The 25496-nt window shown below is 39.3% G+C and overlaps 2 protein-coding genes across 3 annotated transcripts in view; one reads left to right on the forward strand and one right to left on the reverse strand.

Moving 5' to 3' along the window:
- LOC141431167 (squamous cell carcinoma antigen recognized by T-cells 3-like) overlaps positions 1–9059 on the forward strand; it is a 50195-nt gene extending 41136 nt beyond the window's left edge. The window contains 9 exon segments of the mRNA XM_074092206.1: positions 1220–1393; positions 1982–2093; positions 2545–2765; positions 2918–3197; positions 3672–3774; positions 4212–4332; positions 5265–5497; positions 5850–6041; positions 6395–9059. Of these exon segments, the coding sequence (XP_073948307.1) occupies positions 1220–1393; positions 1982–2093; positions 2545–2765; positions 2918–3197; positions 3672–3774; positions 4212–4332; positions 5265–5497; positions 5850–6041; positions 6395–6536 (1578 nt within the window). The 3' untranslated portion in view covers positions 6537–9059.
- Positions 9060–9287: 228 nt separating this feature from the next.
- On the reverse strand, positions 9288–23098 carry LOC141431165 (protein ABHD18). 2 transcript variants are annotated; one of them, XM_074092204.1, is made up of 10 exons: positions 22816–23098; positions 22600–22684; positions 22110–22292; positions 19999–20111; positions 16999–17137; positions 16561–16650; positions 15809–16307; positions 14814–15203; positions 12728–12863; positions 9288–11920 (listed from the first exon to the last, which is right to left on the reverse strand). In XM_074092204.1, the coding sequence occupies exons 1-10, from the start codon at positions 22905–22907 to the stop codon at positions 11854–11856; spliced, it is 1794 nt and encodes a 597-aa protein (XP_073948305.1). In that variant the 5' UTR covers positions 22908–23098; the 3' UTR covers positions 9288–11853. The 2 variants fall into 2 exon arrangements, with proteins under 2 accessions (XP_073948305.1, XP_073948306.1); XM_074092205.1 differs by having other exon boundaries at positions 15818–16307; positions 22816–23097.
- Positions 23099–25496: the final 2398 nt, after the last annotated feature.

Genomic DNA, 25496 nt, shown 5'->3' on the forward strand with positions numbered 1-25496 from the left:
TGATGCTCGGGACGAGCATGTCTTAGGAGGGGCAGTGTTACGACGGTGGGTTAGGTGCTAAACTTTGATCGTGTTTTTCGACCCATTGGAGGCGTTTTCAGCAGGCTGAAATACTGTTTCAGGCCGTTTCAGAGGACGCTCTATCACATATTAGTTTATCAAAATTTCACCCAAGTTACCGTCGTTTTCAGGCGCCTGAAACATGTTTTCAGTCCGTTTCAGGCCACCCTCTATCCGATGACGCCATAACCTGAAAACCCGTTTTCAGGCGTTTTCAGGACCCCTTATGGCCTTTGAAGTACATTTCAGTATATGGCGAAATTTTCAATAGGAGTGAAAGAGATAGCACGATTAGAAAGAGACAGCTATACTGAGAACATTCGAGAAGGTGTGTGACAAGGATAGCCTATATGTGTGAGAGAAACAGAGTGATGATCCTGTTTCCGGAATATTCTAGTAACTGTGTGAGAGAGATAGCACATGAAAGAGACAGACACTCTACTCGTTTCCGGAACATTCGAGATGTAGGTATGACGTCCTAGCTGGACTGTTCTCGAACTTTGTGGACCGATTCACCGGGGGTATATAAGCCGGGTGAGGTTGCGGCGGAGTACAGTTTCGAATGCGATACCGAGCGATAAACATCGAAGAGAATCAAAGCGACTTGTAAGTGAGTTTTAGAGTGCGAAATTACTGTGAACTGTTTTTAAGTGTTTTGTAAAGTTAAGTAACAGTGTGAAAATAAATCCTACTCTTATTCATCGGTGTTAAAAGTGCTTTTCAATCACGAACCCACCCCACGAACGTAACAATACGATAAGTGACAAAATGAGAGGTCGTGTTTGTTAGACATAGAATATACACACTCCTACGAGATAAGTCTATAAAGGTTAATACGTTGAGTCTAGTTTTCCTTCAGATCGTTAGAAATAGATATTCAAATTAAGTAAGTTAAGCTGGCGCGCGCGGCGCTCTCTAGTACCTGGCACTGGCACTGAGTCGCAGTATAAGATTTTCACAAAACACCCCAGTGGCACCCTTGAGTATAGTGACGTACTTGAGACCATGTCGCCCTATGGGTCAAGTTTACGGTGGTTGACTATTATAAGGCTAATAATTTGATGTACGGTACTGATTCAGTTTACTCAAGTTTTTATCAGCCAAATTTTTGAATAGGACATTAGGGGCTGTTTCAAATATATATTTTTATGAATTCTAGGTGAAATCAATATTCGAGACGGCGCTATCAAAAGGCATGGAGTCGTACAAGCAGGCCGAGGCGCTGTGGCTGGGCTACTTGGAGGCGCTCCGGCGAGGCACCGCGTTCGATAACGAGCCCGACGTCGAGCGACTGCGGCGGACCTTCCGTCTGGCGTGGGACTCGCTTGCCGAGGTACAATAGCCAACAGATATTTCAGAGCGGCCAAGGTGCTGGACATAAAAAAACGGACGAGTCATCATCATATAAGCCGTAGGACGTCCGCTGTCGGACATAGACCCTCGCCCATAGACCGACCTGCATCCACCGTGTACCCGCGGCTTTAACCAGGTCTTCCGTCCATCTCGTTGGTGGACGTCCTACGCTGCACTTGCCGCGCGGTCTCCATTTGAGACTTTTTCGGCCCCAACGGGCCATTTGTTCTCCGTGTTATATGGCCTGTCCATTGCCACTTCAACGAGCTAACTCTCTGCTATATCGGTGACCCTCGTTCCTCTACATATATCTCCTCACTACGTATATCCGGTACGAAGGACCAGTTTGTACCAACTAGGACCGTACAGAATATCGCCTGTTTGGAGTGGTTGCCTACCGTCGGTGTCATGTTACGGCGCCGGTACGCGGTCGATGATTAAATTAATAACTGACGACTTGACGAAGCGACCCTTGTTTATGCTCGTTGATATATTTATTTTGTGGGAGGTCTCTCAATCGAATTCCAGTGTAGTTTTTAAAACGCCTAAAAATGTGTCTTGTTCACAGACGTGGGGTGAAGAGGCGAACGACTGCGAAGTGCCGCTGTACTGGGCGCGGTTGGAGTATAACCGCATGAAGGACCCCAAACAGGGGAAAGAGATATTTGAAGAGATATTCAGTAAGTGAACGTTATTTGTTAAGGCTGCGCAATGTGCGCATCCCCGTGTGTAAAGAAGAGAAGCGATGTGCCAGAAAAAACCCACCAATTGGATAAGTAGCTCTATTTTACTAGCCGCGTAGAGTACTGTTTTCTGATAGGATTTTTTCCCCTCGTACACCGCTTCCCTTCGTCGCATATCTATGGTGGATATGCAGTGGTCATTGTTTGATTTCACTGTACTCTTTTTTACATGATATTGCAATTGAAAAATTTGCTCTTTTGATTACAAGATTTTCTTTATAATGCAATATTATATTCTGTATATAGGTTTGGAAGTTGTATTCAAATCTGCTAGTGAATTTCAGCTACTTTTAGTGATCGAATTAAATTGAAATTTGGCGTAGATATGTAATAAAATAACCGTCAGCAAAAGAGGTCTGAATTAAAACTAGCAAAAACTTGTTTTCAGAATACGGCGAGAATAAAACAATGTCCAAATACTGGGAGGCGTTCATTAACCTCGAGTCACACCGGGAGCCCTCGCTATCAGAGAACAAGCTGCGCGAGCTGCACCGGCGGGCGTTACGGTTCGTGACGGACTACCCGCCGGCCGCGGCTCGCCTCTGGACCGACCTGGAGCGGGACTACGGCCAGCTAGCAACGGCGCGCGAGTGTGCTGACCTGTGTGAGGTGAGTACTATGTACTGGGAAGAAAGATAAACCCCTCCAGCCTTCTTCTCCCCGTAATAAGCTCCATTTCCTATAAAGCAACTCATAAAAATCAAGCGGCTGTTCAATTTGCCATTAACTGTGATGAAATCGAATTATTGTTTTTTTTTCAGGCCAAACTAAAAGAATGGCGCGAGAGTTACCAAGCAATGAAAGACAAAATGACAAATCAGAAAAAAGGCAAACCAACGCAGAACAAGAAATCTAAAATCGATGCGAAAAAGAAGAAAGAAGACGACAAACCAAAGAAAGGAAAGAGAAAGTCTGACGAGAGCACAGCAGAGAGCGGGGCTAAGAGAAAAAAGGACGGCACTATGGAAGTTGATGAGAAAGCGAAAGTCGGGGCTAGTGGAAGCTTGAAGAGATCTCACGATGAGGACGGTGGCGGTGATGGTGAGTACATACTTTACATGATTTTTCTATGAACTGATGCTGTGCTGTTCATTTTGTCAAATAACGTTAAATAGGGTCGCCATAAATTAGTCTTCTCATTTTGGCGTCCATGTTGAAAAGAGTTTGGTGGCATAAGGTTTCAAATGGAAGTAATACGAAATTTACTTGTGTTATGAGTTATAACCCCTGCCCATTTATGTATATATACATTTTATATATATAAAAAAATCAACTACAATACAATAAAATCTGAAAAACATTTATAGGAGTGTCCGTCCTGAAACTTGCCTAATGATCTGCCGAAATAATCCTGATTAATTAAAAAAAACTCGTATACTGTAGCCTAGTAATACATGCGAAAATTGTTTTTTATTAATTTACTTATACTTCTATGGATAGGCAAAGGAAATGTCATCCATGAAGCTAAGTTGTTTTCTCTTCTTTATTGTACGAAGTTTGATTTATGTTTGTTAGCAGACACAGACAAGAAGAGGCAACGGACAGCCAGCGCGGAGAGCGCGGGCCGCGCCGGCAACCGCGAGGCTTGCACGCTCTTCGTCAGCAACTTAGATTTCAAGTCAGTATACGAATCAAGTAATCCCTTTACCATTTACCACCTTACGTTACTTGCCACCATAGGCGTGCATTGGGTCAATTCCAGGGTAGACACCGCTAGTTTACGCCGCCATTCTGCCACCCCTCACACCAGGGTAGACACTGTCTACCCTAGTGCCTACTCAATGCTTGTAAAATGTGTTTGTCATGGACCAATAGAAACGCTTCATTTACCTATGCTCGCTCCGCCTGCTTCCACTAGAGATGCGTTGAGCGAGGATAGGTAAATGACACGTTTATATTGGTTCATGACAAATTCATTCCTCGTAACGCATCCTAGCACATCTCTGGTGGAAACAACCTTAAGCAATAAATTGCTATGATTTTTCTCGCATATTTGAAATGATTTATTGCGACTTACTGTTAAAATAACTAAGACCCCATTTTTTTTTAATACAGAGTGAACGAGCAGAATCTCCGCGCGAAGCTATCAGAGTTCGGCGAGGTGGCGTCAATGCGAGTGCGCGCCGGTGTCAAACAATTCGGCGGTTCCATCTGCTACTGTCAATACACAACGCCGGTTAGTACAACTAGTTGTATACAGTCCATGATAGTCTCAGATAGTCATGATAGTCGTAGTTTGCTCGTCTTAAATCTCGAAGAAGGCTTTCTGAAAAGATTCGCAGTGAAGAACGCGTTTAAATCGCTTCTTTAAACTACATTTTTATTTACAGTCACCAGCACCAATAACTGACACAACAAAGCGTGCGTAAAATATCAGATACGACTCTATCTCTAGGGCCGGTACGACGTGTCAGATGTTTTTGCACGCTCCGCTGTGGCAGATATTAAATAAATATCATGGGACACTCGACACCAATGAGGGTTTTCACAGAGGCGAAATATCGCTAGATGGCGTTAGTATCGTGAGGTACGTTTGACGTTTGCTTGCGATTGGCTCATTTAGTTTTTTGACCAATCATGAGCAAACGTCAAACGTATCTCTCGATACTAACGCCATCTAGCGATATTTCGCCTCTGAAAACCCTCATTGACCTAGTCCCAAACTAAGCAAAGCTTGTACTATGGATACTGGGCAACGGATAAACATACTTAAATACATACTTAAATACATATTAAACATCCAAGACCCGAGAACAAACATTCGTATTATTCATACAAATATCTGCCCCGGCCGGGTATCGAACCCAGGACCTCAAGCTTCGTAGTTAGGTTCTCTAGCCACTTGGCCATCCGGTCGTCTAATATTAATGCAATACAGAACTATTTATGAAAAAATTCGATTCAGTAGCGAAGGCGGGGCACTACCTACCTTTTTCGAACCGTTTCGTCGTTATCATTAAATAAACTTTTGGTTCAGCACTAAAATAAGGTTTTTGGGTGTTTACAGAATTATAATTTACACATTACTACTGGAGTAAAAAAGTTCTGACATAAATAATTTCGTTTGATAATACATCATTTTCTCTTTAAGCATCAGTTTGTCCACAGGAAGCGGTAGACGAGGCGGTAAAGCACGACAGGACGCCTCTCGACGGGCGGCCCATGTTCCTCTCACGCTACTCCGCCTCTAAATCAAAAGGGGCGTTCAAATACGCGACCACAACGGAAAAAAATAAACTATTCGTCCGGAACCTTCCTTATTCGCATTGCACAAAGGAGCACCTAACTGAAATATTTGATAAGTTCGGCAAGCTGAGCGACGTCAGGGTTGTCACGTTTAAGTGAGTGGTTTAAAAATTTTGTGACCCCAATCACGTTCACGGTTAACAGTGTTATGCACAATCCTGACACATTAATTAACTAAGTGCATGGTGACTTGAAATTTAGTTTAGAGATTTTACTTAAATATGATTGTGAACGGTCCATTATTAATTGGTGAGTGTAGCGTTGGTCCTGCTCGCGTGTTTCGATCAGCCTGTACTTTTATGGTTCTTCAATGTGTTCAAATTTCGACATATTTAGAAAAAAAAACCGCACATAGTTTTTTAATCATATAACTATTATAGTAATTTAATAATTCCTTTTGTACAATTAAATACAATCAAGTTTAAATAGCACTGTCTTTTTTAACAGAGACGGCAAACCAAAAGGTCTAGCATACATAGACTACGAAGATGAAGCGTCAGCCGCCGCAGCGGTCGAAAAGACAAACGGTCTGCTTGTAGGCGACAGAACCATAGACGTGGCGGTGAGTGCACCGCCGCCGCGCGGGGATGCGCCGGGACCCAGCCTCGGGCAGCCCAAGCGGGACGCGGGAGGGGGCATGTGAGTACCAACACTCAAACATCATCATAAACATAGACGTGGCCACGTGGCTGTGAGCCCGGGACCTTGCTAAATTAGAAGTTCCTCGCTTTTTGTTTCGCCAGTTAAAAATATGGTACACAATCAATTAAGGTTGTTAAAAAATATTGTTAGTTTTTTTAATTAACCCTTCATAGGTTAAAAATATAAAACGGTGATTGATTTTGTGCTAGCGTACCTAAATTCGCAGGGCCTGGAAAAGGGTTAATGCAGGCGCCTATTCAGGGGGCAGGTAAGCAATGAGATGCTAGTTCAAAAACTAGCTCGGTCAAAACCATTTTGACTTTTACAAACTTATGGTTTTTTGTTATCAGGCGACGAACGCAACTCAGCAGTTTCATCCCAAGCGTGCTCCAAAAGCCGTCCACTTCCAAAGCACCCGCCAACGGCTCCCACAACGGCGATTCGCGACCGCTAAGCAACAGCGACTTCAGATCCCTGCTGCTTAAGAAATAGAACTAGCAATAGACGTAAGCGATTACAAAGCAACTCTCCCCTTTTTTTACATAGGATTATTTAACCAATTTTTAACGCGCGCGCGCGTTTAATTACGGAGTGGATGTGAAGAAAAATCATACATAATAATTGTCATAAATAATAAGCACGGTTTTAGCCTTAAATGTCACTTAATGTTACATGATCCATCAATAAAATAAAATGTGGTTTGAATAGTTTTGTTTCAGCAATAAACGCTATTCAAGGGCGGTTTCAGACTAGCTTTTTATTTTGTACAAGCTCGTTTTTGGAAGTGCGTGTACGCGAGGTCAGATGTGGGTTTGTTTTTGAGCGTTGAACACGCGGGAATGATCGCGTGCACGCGCGTTCGGTGTAATCTTACGCGCGTGTAAGCGCGTATATCAAAATGACCGTATACGCACACGCGCAGAAAAAATTTAAGTAACAGAAAGTCGTGAGGTTGGAACCTTGTCTAATATTTACGACAGTGAATAATGGTTTATCTTAACTTTTAAACGGTTTAGGACGACCGCAGACCGGGATTTTGATTATATTTTATCACAAACAACCAGGGAATCTAAGTATTTCTAATCGCTACAAAGCAATGTCGGCGTTAGAAAATGTCATAGATTCGCTGAGTAGCCGAAACGTTTCAGCCGCAGTCATTACCGTACACATTATTTTAGTATGAAAGTTGTAAAAGAACTTTACGAGTAGTATGGTCGTGATAAATGTCTTTTATATACGTATATATATATATATGTTTTATTTTGTAACAGTAATTTTTATCTTGCAAGTAATCCGACATTTTACTCGGTCGCAATTGTGTTTTGATTTTTCGAGCAAAATTTAAACTCGTCAATTTAGAAATGGTTCTTACACAACTGGTGCTGCACGTAAAACTAAAAAATCTTCCTACCCGAAAATTTAAGACCCAAAACTTTTGACCTTCAAGTTGACAGTTGTAAAACTGACCACATCCTGTATTTGTATCTTAACTTTAGTCAATAAATGAGTGGTGGTGACTACGGATGAATCATTCGATCCCATAATTGTTATGTCCCAGGTATCAAGTCAAGATGCGCTTGTCTTATACCGATACGCACTTTTATTTAATGCACAAACCACAAGCAGGCATAAACAAGCTAATAGAGATGGTTTTTGTACCACCCTCGTTATAGTTATAGCGCCTGCACTGAGCCGAGTGCAATGCAAGTAATATCTGCACGACCCAGGTGAAATTCTGGAAGACGCTACGCGTATTGTCCAGAATTGCCCTCTTGCGTAGGCAGATTTTACTTGAATTCGGCCGAGCTTGAAAATCTGCCAGCACAATGGGCAAGAAGGTGCACTGCCTTGCTCATTTGCTTAGTTTGTGTGTGGGACAGCGCACTTCCTCGTTCAATATAGCCACTGGTCGATATATATTAAAACTGCGTGTAGATTCAGATAAATTTGTTTAATATAAACTCAAATTTGTCTAATAATTCAGTGAATTTCATAGCATACCTATAATGGAAGCACAGCTTAGCTTCGTTATACTAGAAATAACATATTTAAATTTCTATAAACACTTAAAATTAAGTCTAAGGTGACCCGGGGCTATTGTAGCTGGGGGGATATTGTATCTGAGCCGTCTGATGGCGTTCTTACGACGCCATGTTCGCTTTGTTCATGTGTGTTGTGTGAGAGTCTTCTGGCGAGCACAACGTAAAATGGCCGAGAACATGGCGTCGTAAGGACGCCATCAGACGGCTCTGATACAATATCCTCCCAGCTACAATAGCCCCGGGTCACCTTAATTGTAAATCTTAATGTCACTGAATTACTAGATTGATTTAGAACATAGATGTATTACTATGGAGCCAGTCTCATTGTAAAGTGGTAAACATGAATTGTTTACATACCACTCTTTTTGTATTACCTAGGCATAAAGTGTTGATCATATATTGTGAACTTAATCGTAAGATGTAGCTACTTTTGAAAAAGATTTCGAGGGTACTTAAATAAAGAAAATATTTTAAAGCGGACAATACTAGTCTATGTCAAAAGTCTACCCCAGACACGATACGTGTGACTGGTGTGGTGGTGTGGCGAGCGTTTTCTCTGGCCCTATACTACGAAGTGCGAAATTCGAACTACGTATCTTGCCTTCCCGCTGACGCTAATATTATTTAATACGAGAGTGAGAGGGACGATACGATGCGAACTTCGATTTTCAAATTTGGTAGTAGCTCCCCTGTTCATTGCGTGCCGAAATGCTCGCCGCACAGTGGGTTATTTGCTATCTGTGGCAAAACCTAGCTACTAGGCCTTAGGCTGCTTTTATTCCTCGCAATGTTTCCAAAAGTAGCTGGTTTTTTTATTATTATTTTGTTTTATCTTGTAATATCCAGCACTGGACTGGCTAAGTTTTAGCGGCCGTTTTTTGTTTCTCCAATAATGGTAGGTTCCGAGATATATTTATTTGTTTCGATGCTGCGGTGTGATTGATGAAGATTAAAAGATAACATATTTGTTTTACGCAACGTTTTTTTATTTGTCCCATGAATATTCCGGCCTCTCCAGGGGCGGACACGTCAGTACAGTCACCAGCACCAATATCTGACACAACAAAGCGTGCATAAATATCTGATACGACTCTATTTCCAGGGCGTGTCAGATATTTTTGCACGCTCCGCTGTGGCACGTATTAATGCAGGTGAATTTATGTAACTTATAATACAGTCAAGATCAATAATAATAAAAAAGTAAACGTATAAATATTTATTTATAAAAATTATAACTTCGCAACTCAAAAGAGAATAGATATACCTTATGTACACACTGTTTCAGTAAAACTATGTAAAAGCAAAACCGTAACGGAAAATGATTTTAATCAATAATAATTTAAAGTGCGCATGCACTGACTTGTACTGGGGCTTTGTATAATTAGAAAACAACTAGGATGTTTTCGCGAAAACACGAACGCTTTTGTTATTTACTTTTCTTCATATCCATAACATTTAAAATCTGTGTTATATAACTAGGTAATAAAATATTCTGATTTAATAATTAAACTTTAACACGACATTGAGCTATTATTACACAGAAATATTATACAAATTAATAGCATTTCATCACTCTTTGCTAGAACACAGCACAAGCTCATAATAGGTCTAATTTGTACCTACAATAATTTCCTAAAGTAAAGCTTTACATACACGTGCCTGTTTTGTTTTCAAAACACTTATCATTCAACTTAGTCACGGCCTCTTTTCGACCACTTCCCACTGACGTCAGAGGTTTTGAATCGTTCCTTACACCACCCGCCTTGTTAAAAATTAGTTTCCTCTGCCATCATCACACAAAAAACTAATTTCCTCATCATACCCTTGGATAGTTGGGGACGACAGTAAAGCATCTGGATATTTTAATCATGTCGTCAATATCTATAATATTCAAACCAAACAACGAAGCAAGACTCTTATCAAAGGTAAATAAGATGGTCATAGATAAGTACATGTTCTGTATGCTTTAAATTTTATTTAGCCTTCCTTTGGCAATCAAATCGGTTTTTTTTAAATTTAGTATGACGTAAAATTTTTCTTTTTACACCAATTTAAGATTAGAATTTAAAATAAGGTTATCATTCTTTACATAGATTATCCGCAACACAAAGAAACGATTAAACGCAAGTATCTCTACATACTCTTTCTCATTCTCACAGAAATCTTTCTTCAGGTTTTTGACTGATTAGTGACATTTCAAATAGAGAATATTATACAAAGCTCTGCGCAGGGGGCGACACTAGCGCAAACCGTAAACAAACCGCCGATAATACCGAAATTCAATTCTTGCCATCAGATTTGAGTATAGCTTTTAAAAACTAAACGAGACTAGCGTTTTTGGCCATCTTTCATCATCAGTCCAAGCATATAGGACCACTACCAATATAACATCAATATGAAAATATCGTCATTTGCTTATCGCATATTTTGGTTAAAACTTAATCATCATATAGTAGCTGTCATTTGAAGTTTGCTTCTACTGGCGGAAAAACGTGAGATAACCTTTCTTTTTTCCTGTTCATTCGCTTCAACGCTTATTTTTCCTTTTCACCGCTTTACATGGTAGTTAACCTCTTCACCGCCCCAGTCATCTAGTGACAGCCAATGGAATGCCCCACACGCCACGGTCATCTATACATGACCAACATTCAACTCGAAATTAATCCTTCTGCACAGAGTACATATATAACAGAGACACCACCTAGTACAAGCAAATGCTATCACCCTAATACTGGCTATTCAACTGGCTATTTTTCTTTCCTTCGATTTCCAATAGATGGCACCAGTGAGAACACAAATAACACGATACGTATTGCCATCTAGTGAGACACTAAGGATACGGTACACTGACAACAACCAACAAGCTCACCAACTGAGCCTAGACGACTAGAGATACGCATGATGTCTCTGTCTTATTTACGTCATTAGAAGAGAATGGCATGTTTCTCTCAAATAGTTTCGACGAATGTGAGCAAGCGCGGGGCAAGCCCAGCAAGCGCATTCCGGTTATTCGCCATCTAGCGTCACAATTGCAAAACACTACGAAAGCCTCATAGCTGAAATGTAGCCACATGTAGCCTTAACTTTCGTATTCTCAATTTATTATTTTTATGGTGTTTCTTATCTTCAAATTAAGGAGTTGAATTAAGGTTGATGTGAAGTTGTGTTTATAAAATATGCTAGTCTTTATTTTAATCTTAATATAATTTCTACTTAATTCGGCTTATTCACATTTTATAATTTACAAATGTTAATAGTAGTGCCATCTATTGCTGTTTTTTTGTATTAAATATACCTTGTAGGCCTTCTGCAATGGAATTAAAAATCAAGTTGATTTGTCGCTGGTTTTTCTGTGGCGTATAAAGCACGTCACTTCGTTTGTTTTGTGGCGGTGAAGATGTTAAGAAGTGGAAGCCAAGGCGTAGTAATATTGACTAATGTATTCGGAATGACAATCGCTTTCACTTCTTCCTATCACACAGTATTGGATTGAAATAAATGTTGAATGTGATAGGGAGCGACTAGTTGTTGGGCAAAACGGCCTTGTTTCGTCACGACGTTTTCGGATGAGCATAATATAACGCGTTTGCGGGGTTGAGCCACTCACTATTCCCCCAGACATAGAAAAAAAAAACATGTACCTACAAAAAGTTCCTAGCACTCATTCTTATCGCGGACAAAAGCAATAAACTCTAGTCCCAATATGCGAAATTATTGTGCTTGGTAGCAAGTGTATGTAATTATATCAAGTGCAGTTTGAACTATCGTCAGTCGACGTGTTTGCCGTCTTTCCACCGTTTCTTCGACCTTTCGAATGCTTCTATTATGCAAGACCTGCGGAGAAGAGTAGTTGTTTAAAATTTATTGAAAATCATGACATGGTTGAAGCTGCGATCGGACAATAAATAGGTACTTAATTTTGATGTAAATAAAATCTTACATCGTTAACTAACGACTCTAGACAACTTGCGAGGCAGCAGCATGAGACTACTTGTGCTTGGCATTGTAGTCAAAGTAGTTGCGATAGTCGTATGAAGTAGCAAATTCAGCTGGCTCGCGAAGCGTATTTACGGTTACAATAACACGTGTCCAGTGTTATGGTACACACAGATGTAGCGATTTACTTGCACAAGTTTAGGCTTTCACAAGTATACTGTGTCGTGTTGATTGACCACTTCAAATTCGTTCGCTTTACGGCCACGCGACGTAATGCAACTTGGAACGATTTTTCTCGCAGGTCTAAACTGGGCTAAAAGTCAAAAATCTGCGCAAGTATCTCTAAAACACGTTAAGCGCAGTTTAGACTAGCAAGAAGTCGTGCAAGTTGCCTTTGCGGCGCTCTATTGATCATTACCAACTCGTTGGCTTTACGGTCTCGCAATGTAATGCAACTTCCACGATTTTTCGAGCCAGTCTAGACCAGGCTTTAGGGGTTCATATCGGCTCGCATACCTATAATTGTTCAGAATTGTTATAAAACAAACCTAACCTAACCTATAGTTTTCTGTAGGATGACCATTTAAAATATTCAGAAAATTTTAAGGTTTCAATGGGAAAAAAATTACGACACGATGATTCGGACAAAAATTACGGGACGACTTGCGAATAGTATGCGAACTTTGGCGCCTTTTTTATAATTACCTGAATAGCGACTGGTGCAGTATATACGCGGAGACGTGCCCGGCGTCGACGAAGCGAACCTCAGCCCCCGGCCAGATCTCTTCGAGGGTGCCCACGTCGTCTCGGGGCACGTAAGCATCGTGCTTCGCGCAAACAGCTGCAAATAATAATCACTTTATTAATTCCGACAGCTTAAATGTTTGTATGTGAACACTATCGTACAAGACAAAATATCATGGGACACTTGACACCAATTGACCTAGTCCCAAACTAAGCAAAGCTTGTTCTATGGATACCAGGCAACGGATAAACATACTTATATATAAATAAATACATATTAAACATCCAAGACCCGAGAACAAACATTCGTATTATTCATACAATAATCTGCCCCGGCCGGGAATCGAACCCGACGATATAAACAACGAGGCACGAGGGTTTCAGTGACAGGCCAGTTGGCACTAGTATTGCGAGGTCTGTCTGGCATTTGCGTCACGTTTTTAATTAGTCGAGATACATGTAAGTAAAGTCGAATGTATGCCTTTAAACGATCTCTGCCAGTCAACCTTTAAATCCATAGTCAGTTAGTAATAATGGGTACTTATACTTTATAGTATAAGTATAAGGTAAGCCGTGGTGGCCTAGTGGTTTGACCTGTCGCCTCTCATGCAGAGGGGCGTGGGTTCAAACCCCGGCTCGCACCTCCGAGTTTTTCGAAATTCATGTGCGGAATTACATTTGAAATTTACCACGAGCTTTGCGGTGAAGGAAAACATCGTGAGGAAACCTGCACAAACCTGCGAAGCAATTCAATGGTGCGTGTGAAGTTCCCAATCCGCACTGGGCCCGCGTGGGAACTATGGCCCAAGCCCTCTTGTTCTGAGAGGAGGCCTGTGCCCAGCAGTGGGACGTATATAGGCTGGGATGATGATACTTTATAGTACCGATTTGAATGCGTTTTTAGGGTTCCGGAGCCAAAATGGCAAAAACGGAACCCTTATAGTTTCGCCATGTCTGTCTGTCTGTCTGTCTCTGTCTGTCTGTCTGTCCGTCCGTCCGTCCGCGGCTTTGCTCAGGGACGATCAATGCTAGAAAGCTGTAATTTTGCACGGATATATATATGTAAACTATGCCGACAAAATGGTACAATAAAAAATAAAATATTTTTTTTTACGGTACCTGCCATAGACGTGAAGTGGGGGTGTATTTTTTTCTCATTCAACCCTATAGTGTGGGGTATCGTTGGATAGGTCTTTTTAAGGGGTTTTCTCAGACGATTTTTCGATTTAGTGTTTTTTTTGCGAAATATTCAACATTAAAGTGCAAATTTTCATTAAAATCGAGCGTCCCCCCCCCATCTAAAATCTAAACCGGTGGGTGGAAAAATTTGAAAAAATTCAGGCAGTAAGTATATCAAACTTTCAAGGAAAACTATAACGGTTAAGTTTGCTTGAGAATTATTAGTAGTTTAAGAGTAAATAGCAGCCTAAGGTATAAAATACACCTAAACTATGGAAGATTCCGTATAAAATACGAAATCCTTAGAAAAAATTATTTATTTATTCATTCATTGCATATCACATTTATATATAGCAGTTGTTACAATTCGGTATTAGTCACATGCTATATATAAATATTACTTAATTTTTTCGTAATGGCTACGGAACCCTATTTTGAGCGTGTCCGACACGCTTTTGGCCGGTTTTTATATTTGAAATCAGGTTTTCTAGCGATGGTTCTTAGACATGTTTCATTTTTTATAAATATCATGGGACACTGTTGACTCCAATTGACCTAGTACCAAACTAAGCAAAGCCTGTAATATCAGCTATTGCCGATTTCGCGTCAATAGATGTGGGAAGACCCTTACAGACTAACCCCCTTATTCATAAACGACAATCAAACCTATTTTAGTTAAAATGCCGCTAAAATTTGTTTGTCCTTATCTGTCACTTCGACATTTGTATTTGTTAGAAAGGGACAAAGCATTTGTTAGTTAACATAGGCTTGTTAAGTTTTATGAATAAGGGGGTAAACGTTTTGATTTCAATTTACAAGTACTTAACTAAAAATAAAGTTACTTTAAAGTACAATAAAAGTCACTTACCAATAATCAAAGAAGTGTCAAAGGGCACGGAGAAGTTGCTTAAATGCGTACACTCGTCCATGATGCCTCGCATAAACTGCAGTGCCTCTCTATCTCTCCAGTGCACTTTGCTCCAGTCTATCTTCTTCCCGCTTCTACTCCTCACGAAGGGCAAGCTCGTCCAAAAATCTGACGTCAATTCAGAAACGTTCCAAGGTTTGCTTTTACTTTTCACTAATTTAGTCTCGACATTCTCTCTTGTGGTTGGCACTAAATCGATGACTTGAGATTCTCGGCTTTGCAATTTTGTAATTTCTTTTTTTGTATCATTGGTTTCTTTTGTTTCTGTTTTTACTGTTTGTGTTTTCGGCTTTTCGGTTTGCATTTTTATAGGATCTCCTTTCAGTTCGGCTGGAATAAAAAGACGGTACTAATGTTCAGTTTTGCAATCGACGTATATTAAATAAGTTGTACGTTGTATTAGTTTCCCGCTAAGCCTAGTATTAAAGCTGTTAAAAAGTAATCATTTAACCTAACGTTTACGTACGTATAGGCATCGGCAGGAAAGTTAAGCTCAAATATAAAACATATCATGTACATACTTAGTGACAGTGGGATTTTGAAATAAGAGTTTTATTTTCGTACTGATAGCAAATTCAACAGAAAATGGCAAGAAAAAAAAAGCAAAAGTTTCTTTAAGTTATTTCAATTCTTCAAGGTCTCAATTACTTTTTAGAAAAAATGATGATTTTTAATAAAACAGTAGGTACAATATTTTATACACGCGACATTACACATAAAAAAATATTATTATTCTTTAAATTAATGAAATTTAACTCAATGAAGGATAGATATACGCAAATAGGTAGGGTAGATACCTATCCTTCATTCATTACATTTGCACTTAAGTCACATTCACTCATTCCTTCATTCACTAAATTGTTTGCAATGAAGTACTTTATGGAGCTGCGTGTAATCATTTAATTTAACTCCACTGCTAAATCTATAACACTTACTCAACTCACCCACTTTACATTTCAACAATATTTCCTTAACCTTCCCTTCATTCAGCTTGTTTATGTCTTCGATGTCTTTCGGATCCAACTCGAACTTGTCATTCGACGTCAATTTAGCATAGAGCTGAGAACTGATCTTTTTCTCGTCCAGCAATCGCTTCAAATCATTCAATATATTCTCCTTCGCCAGTGGCACCTCCTCTTTAGGAACATGCTTACTTGTCTCCAAAATATTTCCGGCTACATCGATTATCCTAATATCTTGCTTCACGTTTGTGTCTTCGGATTCTTTGTAAGTTATATCTAAGTTGTGCGTGAAGGTGTTGTCATGCTTTGAGTTGGGTTTGACTGTTTGTGAGTAGGTTTGAGCGAATTTTTTCCCGGCGAGGAAGGCCGTATCTACGATGGTGACCATTTTTGAGAGTTTCTCGCGATACTGGCCGTCGGAAAGGTACTGGTCCTCTAACAGGTCCCAATTTATTGACTGTGACATGACACCCTGTAATGTGTTTATACCGTTAGTAAAGAGCACTCAAAAAATCTTTGTTATGTCCATTATTAGCGATTATTGATCAACTGGCTGAGTTCTTCAGCGCTTTTACTTCCATGTATTTTCTTTCCCAAGTTTTTCTCAAATTTTGAGGTTAAAACGAACTGTTAGGGATACATTAGCACTATTTATAAGAACAATTTTACCATGTCTAAAGCAAAATAAACTATTTCATTTAATTTCATATTGATAAAATATATACCTGGAGGAAAACGGCGGACGCTGTTGACCAGGACAGGCAAGGCACGAGCACCAGGGGCTTCGGCCAGTTTGTAGCAGCCAGGGACGCCATCTGTAGACAGAAATATTCGCTTGCGTCCTACCGGCTCTATTTCCAGACGGTTTATGGGTAGATCAACTTTTTCTTGTAGGTACCTCGCTGTCATGGTTATCCCCTGGACAACTTTTTAAAACCATGAGTTTCTATATGTTTTCTGTGGTTTAAATTATCGAGCATACATTTTTGTCCCATAATATCCCATGTCTCATGAGTATCTCCTAAGTAGGATAATTTATAACAGTTTTTTTAAGAAACTCTGTCACTGTTGTCTCTTGGACAACGGGATAGAATAACAAACGAGAAAAAGTTGTTTGACCCTTGCACACTTTGTTGTGTCAGATATCGGTGGTGAGTACTGACGTGTCCGCCCATGGAGAGGCCGGTGACGCCGAGCGGGCCGAGCCCGTGGCGCTCGCACCAGTGGAACAGCACCAGCGCCTCGAGGATCAGGCAGCCGCCCATCACGAAAATGTCCGACACGTTGTGCAGGGACGACCGACTGCAACAATCAATCAATCATTACATACGCTCTACTATAGGCGAAAGTGTTGTACTTTGTAAGGTTTTAGAAAAAAATAAAGAGTTTGAGTTTGAAAAGTGTGGCCACACCATTGTTATCTTAAAAAATAACAACTAGAACGCAACAAATTAAACGTAAAATATCCGTTAAGGCTTACTGCAAGTCAATGCAGCCTTCTATCAAAGACAGATAAAAATACGACAAAAATACTAAAAGGAAGAAAATACGATTTAAGTGGGTCAACAAAAGTCATGACGTGTTTGCGGCACGTCACTGCGATTCCGTATTTTAAGCAGCGGTGTGGAGAGCATGCGATAAAAACGGTGCGCATACGGTGCGTCACTGCGATTCCGTGCCGTCACCGTTTTTTAAGCAACGGTTTGGTCGCACCTTAATTGTTTGTAGTTCATTATATGGGCTATAACACTTGATACAATAAATTATTTAAAAATATTGGTTTCGGTTTCGGCAACTTTTGGTGTTAGTCGCAGTCGCAGTCTTAGGGCCGAAACCGTGGGATTTTGTGTACTATTCGAGTCAATCGGCGTCTTGCGGAGGCCCCGCCACTGTAAGATTGTCGATTAGTCGTGGCAATTTCTTCGTTATTCCACAATAAATAGAATAGATACTCAAAAACACTGTGGGACGGGCGCAGGCTGAAAATCAGCGCTGCAAGTTTTTTAGCCCACAACTTATGCTGAGCCTGAGCCCTTTGCCACCTGTTTATGCGTACTTGTCTTTGTTTAGTTGTGTTTTTTATGTGGCGATAAATAAGTTTTTTTTTAAAGAGTATTTTATAATCTGTAAAATAGATCAACGTCAGACCTATAAAGGATGACGGAGGATTACAGATAGTTAATCTAATCAAGTAATTTACAAACGTTGAGTTGACACAGCAGGAGATATCTTATCATTATCGAGCTACGAGTATGCAAACAGATAGTATACAGTACAGTTAATCAAATTTTAGGTTAATCCAAGACCTTAGTGATATATTCTTTAAGGGTTGCTTGCACAGCCTAAAGTAAAAAAAATAAATCGTTATTTATAACTATGTATGAATAATACGAGTTCTCGGGTCTTGGATATTTTACATGTATTTATCCATATAAGTATGTTTATCCGTTGCCTAGTATCCATAGTACAAGCTTTGCTTACTTTGGGACTAGGTCGATCGGTGTCAAGTGTCCGATGATATTTATTTATATTATTCAGCATCCCAAGACTATGCGACATGAAGGGAAAGTACCTTAAATATTGTAGATAGGATAGTTTGTGATAGTAAGGCGACTATTTTAATTTTAAAAGTAAGTAATAGTGCACACTGAGACTTTCTAAAATGACTTGCTTCGTCTTGTAAGAGATTTTTTTTTTTTTTGGCATCATATGGGATATTTCTTTTTAAAATTGAGTCAGTTTGATTTCAAGACGAAGCATGTAATTTTAAGTAAATCTCTGAATGCAGTATTATTGGCTTTTAAAAAGAAAACGAAGTCTCTTTCGAGCAAAATATTCTGTCTACAACAATTAGGGGCTGTTTCACCACCCATTGATTAATGTTATTTGACGGATAAATGTGATTCCGTCTCTGTTTATTCGAACAAAACAAACAGAGACGGCTAAACATTTATCCGTCAGATAAATTTAATCAATGGATGGTGAAACAGGGGTTTAAAGAAGTTTCCCTTTATGTTACGTAGTCTTGGGACGCCCTGTATAGTTTGCACTAGGTGCGAGCTCCTATGGTATGATTCCGCCCTTGAAACCAAAAACTAGGTTCTAGTATAATATAATAATATAGTATTTCTGCGCCTGGTGATTTGACAAAAAAGTCGTGTTTAGTATAAAATCCTTGAGCTGTCATGTTAGGATAGGTAAATATTGATATGGAGTCGAGCCCACTTCTATCATTTATCGCATTATTCATTCCCAGCCCACATCCAATGCTAATGTAAACAAACCTAGTTACGCAACGTAGGTGGCGCGACAAAGAAAAATATATACCTTGGTTGTATAAGCGCGTACCGTCATTCCGAGAATGTGATCGTACAACTATGGTACAGTACAAGGTATGGTATATAAATATATACGAGTAGTATAGTCATGGGCGTATCCAGGGGGGCGGGGGAGGGCAGCTGCCTCCCCCTGGAAATTATATGCTTTACGAGTGTGTATGACAAAACAAGCGAAAGCGAAAAGAATTGGCATTGGAGCCAGTGACACTCATTCGTGACTGTGATCATTTCGGCCAGCATAGCTTACATTACAGCCGATTCACGTAGTAAAGTTTTGGATTTTGAAATACTATTGTTTTTTTAAATATTGACAATTTACGTGCTAGTCAAAGTTACAAAAAAAAGCCGTGGTGGCCGAGTGGTTTGACCTATGGCCTCTCAAGCAGAGGAACGTGGGTTCAATCGAAACCCCGGCTCGCACCTCTGAGTTTTTCGAAATTCTTGTGCGTATTTCATTTCAAATTTACCACGAGCATTACGGTGAAGAAAAACATCGTGAGGAAACCTGTATAACCTGCGACACAATTCAATGGTATGTGTGTGAAGTTCTCAATCCGCACTGTGCCCGCGTGGGAACTACAGCCCAAGCCTTCTCATTCTGAGAGGAGGTCTTTGCCCAGCAGTGGGACGTATATAGGCTGGAATGATGATACTTTATAGTACCGATTTGAATGCGGATGGCAAACGGAACCCTTATAGTTTCGCCATGTCTGTCTGTCTGTCTGTCTCTGTCTGTCTGTCCGTCCGTCCGTCCGGCTTTGGGACGATCAATGCTAAGCTGTAATTTGCTGGAATGATGATGATGAAAGTTTCAATTTGTCTTACACTTGGTCGCTGGGTTTGCGGAGTCCGTAGAAGGGGTTCTCGAGTATGATGCCGCCGATGCCTGCTTCCTTGATCAGCGGCTTCACCATCAGGTTACGGCGCCGCCAAAAAAACTGAAACATATTTAAAAAACATTATATTATGTCATTACACTATGATATGTAATTCTAAGTAACTAGTCTTTATCCACAGACGTGCTTGCAGGAATTACTTCTTTAGTCCGTGACGTCCGTGTTAACGAAAAAGGAAGTGTCTATACAAAATAATTAGGCGATTTTGGCGGTGCTACGGTTTTTTAACTTTGATTGTAGAATCTTGTGATTTGTAAACGAAAATTATCTCCCTCACTGAGGAAACAGCTTTTGCCCTGCTGCACGGAGATAGACCAGGAGAAGGGAACGCGAGAGAAGTTTGCTTTAGTAACGATCCGTAAAGTACATCACACTAATTTTGACCATTTTTAGTCTTGACCCTTGTTACACGTATTGCTATGAAAATCGCAATTATTTTGTTTCTGTGCCGCAAACCGCCTGACCCTCCCTCTCCCTCCCTGCCTAAATAAATGTGCGACGTATTCTTTTTTTTTTCTTAAAACTGACTGTGATTGACCCCTATCTCACCTGATGTTAAGTGCAGATGAGGTCAAAGGTCACTCACTGGTTCAGTAACAGCCTATTCACTCTAGCCTTGAAGCGACCTAGGTTCTATGGATGACCCCTCCGGGTTACGCATAAGTAACACACAATTATTTTCAACTTCATATTGATCTGCTCTCACTTGTTATTCTTACAATAACGTACTTACACGCTTCACAAGTGCAGGTGGCTTATACATTATCTGTCTATCTTTGTAAATATTCTGTATTCTATTTTTAGATTTGGTTCCGTAATTTTAGTGGCGCCTCATACCGTCACGGAGGGGGATGTTAGCGAAATTTCTTCACATAAATTGGTAATGAATCAACTGATCTATTATTAATTTAAGAAAGTAAATTTACAAATACCTATCAATGTATAATAATCAACTACACGCGCCGTCGCATGTATTGGCTAAGCGCCAAGTTGCAATCGTTTCGAGATGTTTACTGTTTACAACAAATAAACATGTCAACTCAGAATATTCAGCCTCTATAGCCAACGGTTGACAAGGACAGATTATTATGTTCACAGAAGAAACACAAATCTTTAGGGTGCTTACGCAATTTCGTATTCTATACGTAAAACGCGTAACCGCCAAGTGCTGGATATTTCGATGTATTTTCGTGAATTTGTCAATGAATGAATAAATTTTATTTATTGTAGCACTTTTATTCTTGAGTATGAAATAAATTGTCAATTGAAGAAATTGCTGTCTTTATTACATAAATGGTACTCCACTGAAGATGTTACACACAATTTACAACATTCAAACTTTAGTGTGACTTTGGGGGTGTTTGAATATTATTAAAAAGTTTCAAACTGTACTGTTCACTAATCTATACTAAGATAAATGACGTGAACTTTGCCTGTTTGTATGGAAGGGATAATTTCCAGAACTAATGAACCAATTCCTGGAGTTCTTTTGTTGATGGAAAGCTACAATATCTCTGATTAACATCTGCTACTTGTGATCCTGGGAAAGTGTAAAGATCCTGCCGGACATGAAGTTGTAGGCAACAGCCAATAGTCCAATATAATGGATTTACTGAGTGACCATAATGATTCTTTACAGGGTGGTAAGATAATCATGAAAGGTTATGCTGCCCTCTTCAAGTAACAGACTATCCAAAAAAACACTTTTATTATTTATAACACCTGAAACAGAATATCTTAAGCTGTATGATGACATAACAAGATTTTTTTTTAAAATCCTGGTTATTGCCTAAGAAGAAAGAAGAAGAAAGAAAGAAAGAAAATAATTTATTTATAACAGCAATGACACATAATTAGTAAAAATAACAATAAGAAATGTTGCCACTATTAGAAGGCAGTATAAACCCAACAAAATTTAAAAGACAAAGATAGTCCCCTGTAGCTGGTAGAGCATATCCCTTCAATCGGATACATGATCATTTTATCATTCTAGACCTGCTATGTCCTATTGGAAGTAACATAAAATGAGATATTGCTTACGTGATCACCCGTGCCAGCCAGATGCAGGCACATGGGTTTAACTCCCTTCTCAGGCCAGTGCAGCGGAAGCAACACCTGGAAGTGGGCATTCTGGGCAACTTCTGGAACTATACCTGGCAGGTACCGCTCTAACGGAGACATAAAATACCCCTCTAATAGTGTGCAGTCTGACAATTTTTGCTCCTGCAAGAAGGTTTTAGTTATTACAGATGGCACAGGATATGATGTGGAGGAGCATAGATCATGGAGTTATTGGAAAATGTTGCCAGTTGATTGATGAAACTTTAACATTTGAAACAATAAATAACAAATTGAATGGTCCCTTTCTCCCTTTTAAATAGTTTTAAAACATAGTGGTAGTATTCATAACCAGTTTTATGAACTTTATTTATTTTGATCTGGCAACATTTAACAGAAAACAGGAGTAGGTTATACAAAAGCAAAAACAAATAATAACAATGAGTAAATTATAATAATGTTTTATTATTACCTTTGTAATAGTGACAGGATAATCTCTCTCAATAAGCTTGAAACATTCATCTCGGTTTGACACTACTTTTCTAAACTCGAATAACCTTTGGGGAGGCAAAATAAGATTACATAAATAGGTAAACATGATTGATAAGAGCAACTAATTATAACAATATGAGACAAAAACTAAAAACATTGCACCCAAATTGTTTGCTAGAAAAGTTTGTGTACTTACCTTCGTAAGTTCTCAGGCTTTCCCCATCCTTTTGTGAAAAATTTCGTTATTAAAATACTCCGATACACTGCGTCTAACCTGCTTGCGGACATTTTTGTAATGGAGGCTGCTTTGGTGTGGGCTTTATTTCACAGTATTATTTGATACTATTTCAGGTTGAAAACCCATGCATGGCTCGGTGTCAATACATTTTGAGTAAAGAAAGGGAGGGATGTCAACAAAATAAATAAATTTTCAACGCGGTGCGGTCAGCTGTTCTGTCACATGTATGCGTTTTGTTACTTTTGTTCAATCTTATAACATGGATTGCGTTTCGTTACGTATCCAAAGAATTGTGATTGCCTAAATTAATAATGTAGAGTAGAAGAATAGAAACATACATTTATTCCAAGTTTGTTATAATAAATTTAATGTAAAATTGCAACTAAATTTATTTTGATTGAAAAAAAGGAGAATGAGTTAAGCAAAAAAAATTTTACTGTTATTTTTTTTTACCACTGGCCACTGCGCTTATTTTTTATTTTCCGTAAACGGAAATCATGTTAAGGCGGGCTATCAAGGCGCTATATTTAAGTAGGTATTTAGGTGGTATTTAGCACGGAAGAATAAAAACAAGCTTGTTTTTTTTCTATAAAAATCTTTTCGTTCATCCACCATTACACCTCTCTATTTCGATTTCTAGATGTTTTTACTGTACAACGGCAAAACCTAGATACTGGAAAAGTTGTCCTCTAATGGACAGAGCCATTTTTAACCCCCGACGCAAAAGGGGGTGTTATAAGTTTGTCCGCTATGTGTGTCGTCTGTCTGTGTGTGGCACCGTAGCTTTTAAGCGGGTGGACCGGTTAGATTGCGGGTTTTTTTATTTGAAAGCAGGTTTTCTGGCGATGGTTCTTAGACATGTTTCATCAAAATCGGTTCAGCCGTTTTTGGGCTATTGAACTTTGAAGTGACAAAGTGGGAATTGTTATTATTAAAACAAAAAACTTTGATTTAGCTAGTTTTTTTTATCAAATAACGGCAATAATAAATTTAAAACTGGCAAAATTGCCTATTTAAGAGCAGCCATATTAAAAAAAAATAAGTTAATAACTACATCCACAAAAACCAACATTTTATCTATGTATGTAAACTTAATAATAATTATCTTATCCACAACGAAGTTGCATGGGGCTTTTGACCGTAAGTCGCTTCGAGGTCGGATGGTTCGGCCGTACCTACTCGTCTGGGCGGGGGCACGGCCGTGTTCTCTAGTTAACTTATTCTTAGAAAAATATATAATTATAGGCCTCTAGGTTGGCAACGCATCTGCATACCCCTGGTGTTGCAGATGTTTATGTGATTTCTTACCATCAGGAGACCCACTTGCTCGTTTGTCAAACAGTAGAATAAAAAAAATAGAATTTATAAACATTCATGTAACTAATTGCACATTCTTTTCTCAAATCTCTGTAACTACTAGAAAAAGTATGGCAACCAACCAATGCCAACTTTTTTAGTAAGTAGCTACCTACAACGTCACTACACAAGCAGCTGTTTGGATGACAAATCACCTTGGTAATGTCAATGAACATTGTTTCCGCATTGCTATGATTTAGCACAGAACTTAGAATTAGATTATCGCGTGGGTGATCATTGTCTTCATGCCCTTAAATGTACCACGGCAAAACCTGTCTTTGATATTTTTTTTAAATTAAAGTTCCAGGCAAAGCTAATTTGTGCTAGGGGGTCCCAACCGGTGCGCCGCGGCGCCTTAAGCGGTATTATTCTATTCTATTCTATTCTATTCTATTCTATTCTTAAGCGGTAGGCTACCGTTAACCCGGAAACTTAGGCAATCTGGTGGAAATCGACTTTTTATGGGGCCACGCAAGGGCTTTACCCACTCTATTATTAACCCCCGACGCAAAAAGAGGGGTGTTATAAGTTTGACCGCTATGTGTGTCTGTCGTGTGTCTGTATGTCTGTGTGTCTGAGTGTCTGTCTGTCTGTCTGTGGCACCGTAGCTCTTAATGGGTGGACTGATTTGATTGCGGTTTTATTTTATTTGAAAGCAGGTTCTCTAGCAATGGTTCTTAGACATGTTTTATCAAAATCGGAACTGAAGTGACAAACTTTTTGTTGGTTAGGTTAAATTATATTATAACCCTAAGTTGCAAAGGCACCATGACTAAATAGGCTTAGTTAATTCAGTAAAGCCTGTAATATGGGCTAGGCTCTTTTGAACTTTAAACAATAATACAAATTTTTGTATTACCGATGTCTCCGGTTTGGAATGTCCAAAACTGTTCAAACTATTAACAATAAAATCACACATAAATTTTATTCTGTGGCATTTATTTGGACATTAAGTCTTGATATTTAAAACTGGATCAATTTAGACGAAATTTATTTTTTTAACAATGTTACCTAAATATTTCATAGTTGTTAGATTTTAACAATTAAGTGCTAAGTATTTAGGAATTGCGGATAAAACCGTTATCATTTATTAGGTATGATACCTGAGTATGGCTCACGAGCGTTTTTCCCGCCCGTTCCAGTGTGTTATGAATGATGCATACGATAACTATTTGCGCCAACTTCTGATACAAGTAGTTTCTCTTTTTAAGTGAAGTATTCATCCTTATATTAGTAGAAACGGGCCATCGTTCGTATGCATCAACATTCATAACACACTGGAA

The sequence above is a fragment of the Choristoneura fumiferana genome, chromosome 9 (assembly GCF_025370935.1).
Source record: "Choristoneura fumiferana chromosome 9, NRCan_CFum_1, whole genome shotgun sequence".
Classification (NCBI taxonomy): domain Eukaryota; kingdom Metazoa; phylum Arthropoda; class Insecta; order Lepidoptera; family Tortricidae; genus Choristoneura; species Choristoneura fumiferana.

What these genes read in the sequence shown, in the direction of transcription:
- LOC141431165 (XM_074092204.1), bottom strand. Translation starts at nt 22,907, where the DNA reads ATGTCCGCAAGCAGGTTAGACGCAGTGTATCGGAGTATTTTAATAACG. An exon ending in ATCCTGTCACTATTACAAAG is followed by an intron (nt 22,293 to 22,599) that starts GTAATAATAAAA and finishes ACCTTCTTGCAG; the next exon opens with GAGCAAAAATTGTCAGACTG. An exon ending in CTGCACCAGTCGCTATTCAG is followed by an intron (nt 11,921 to 12,727) that starts GTAATTATAAAA and finishes TCTTCTCCGCAG; the next exon opens with GTCTTGCATAATAGAAGCAT.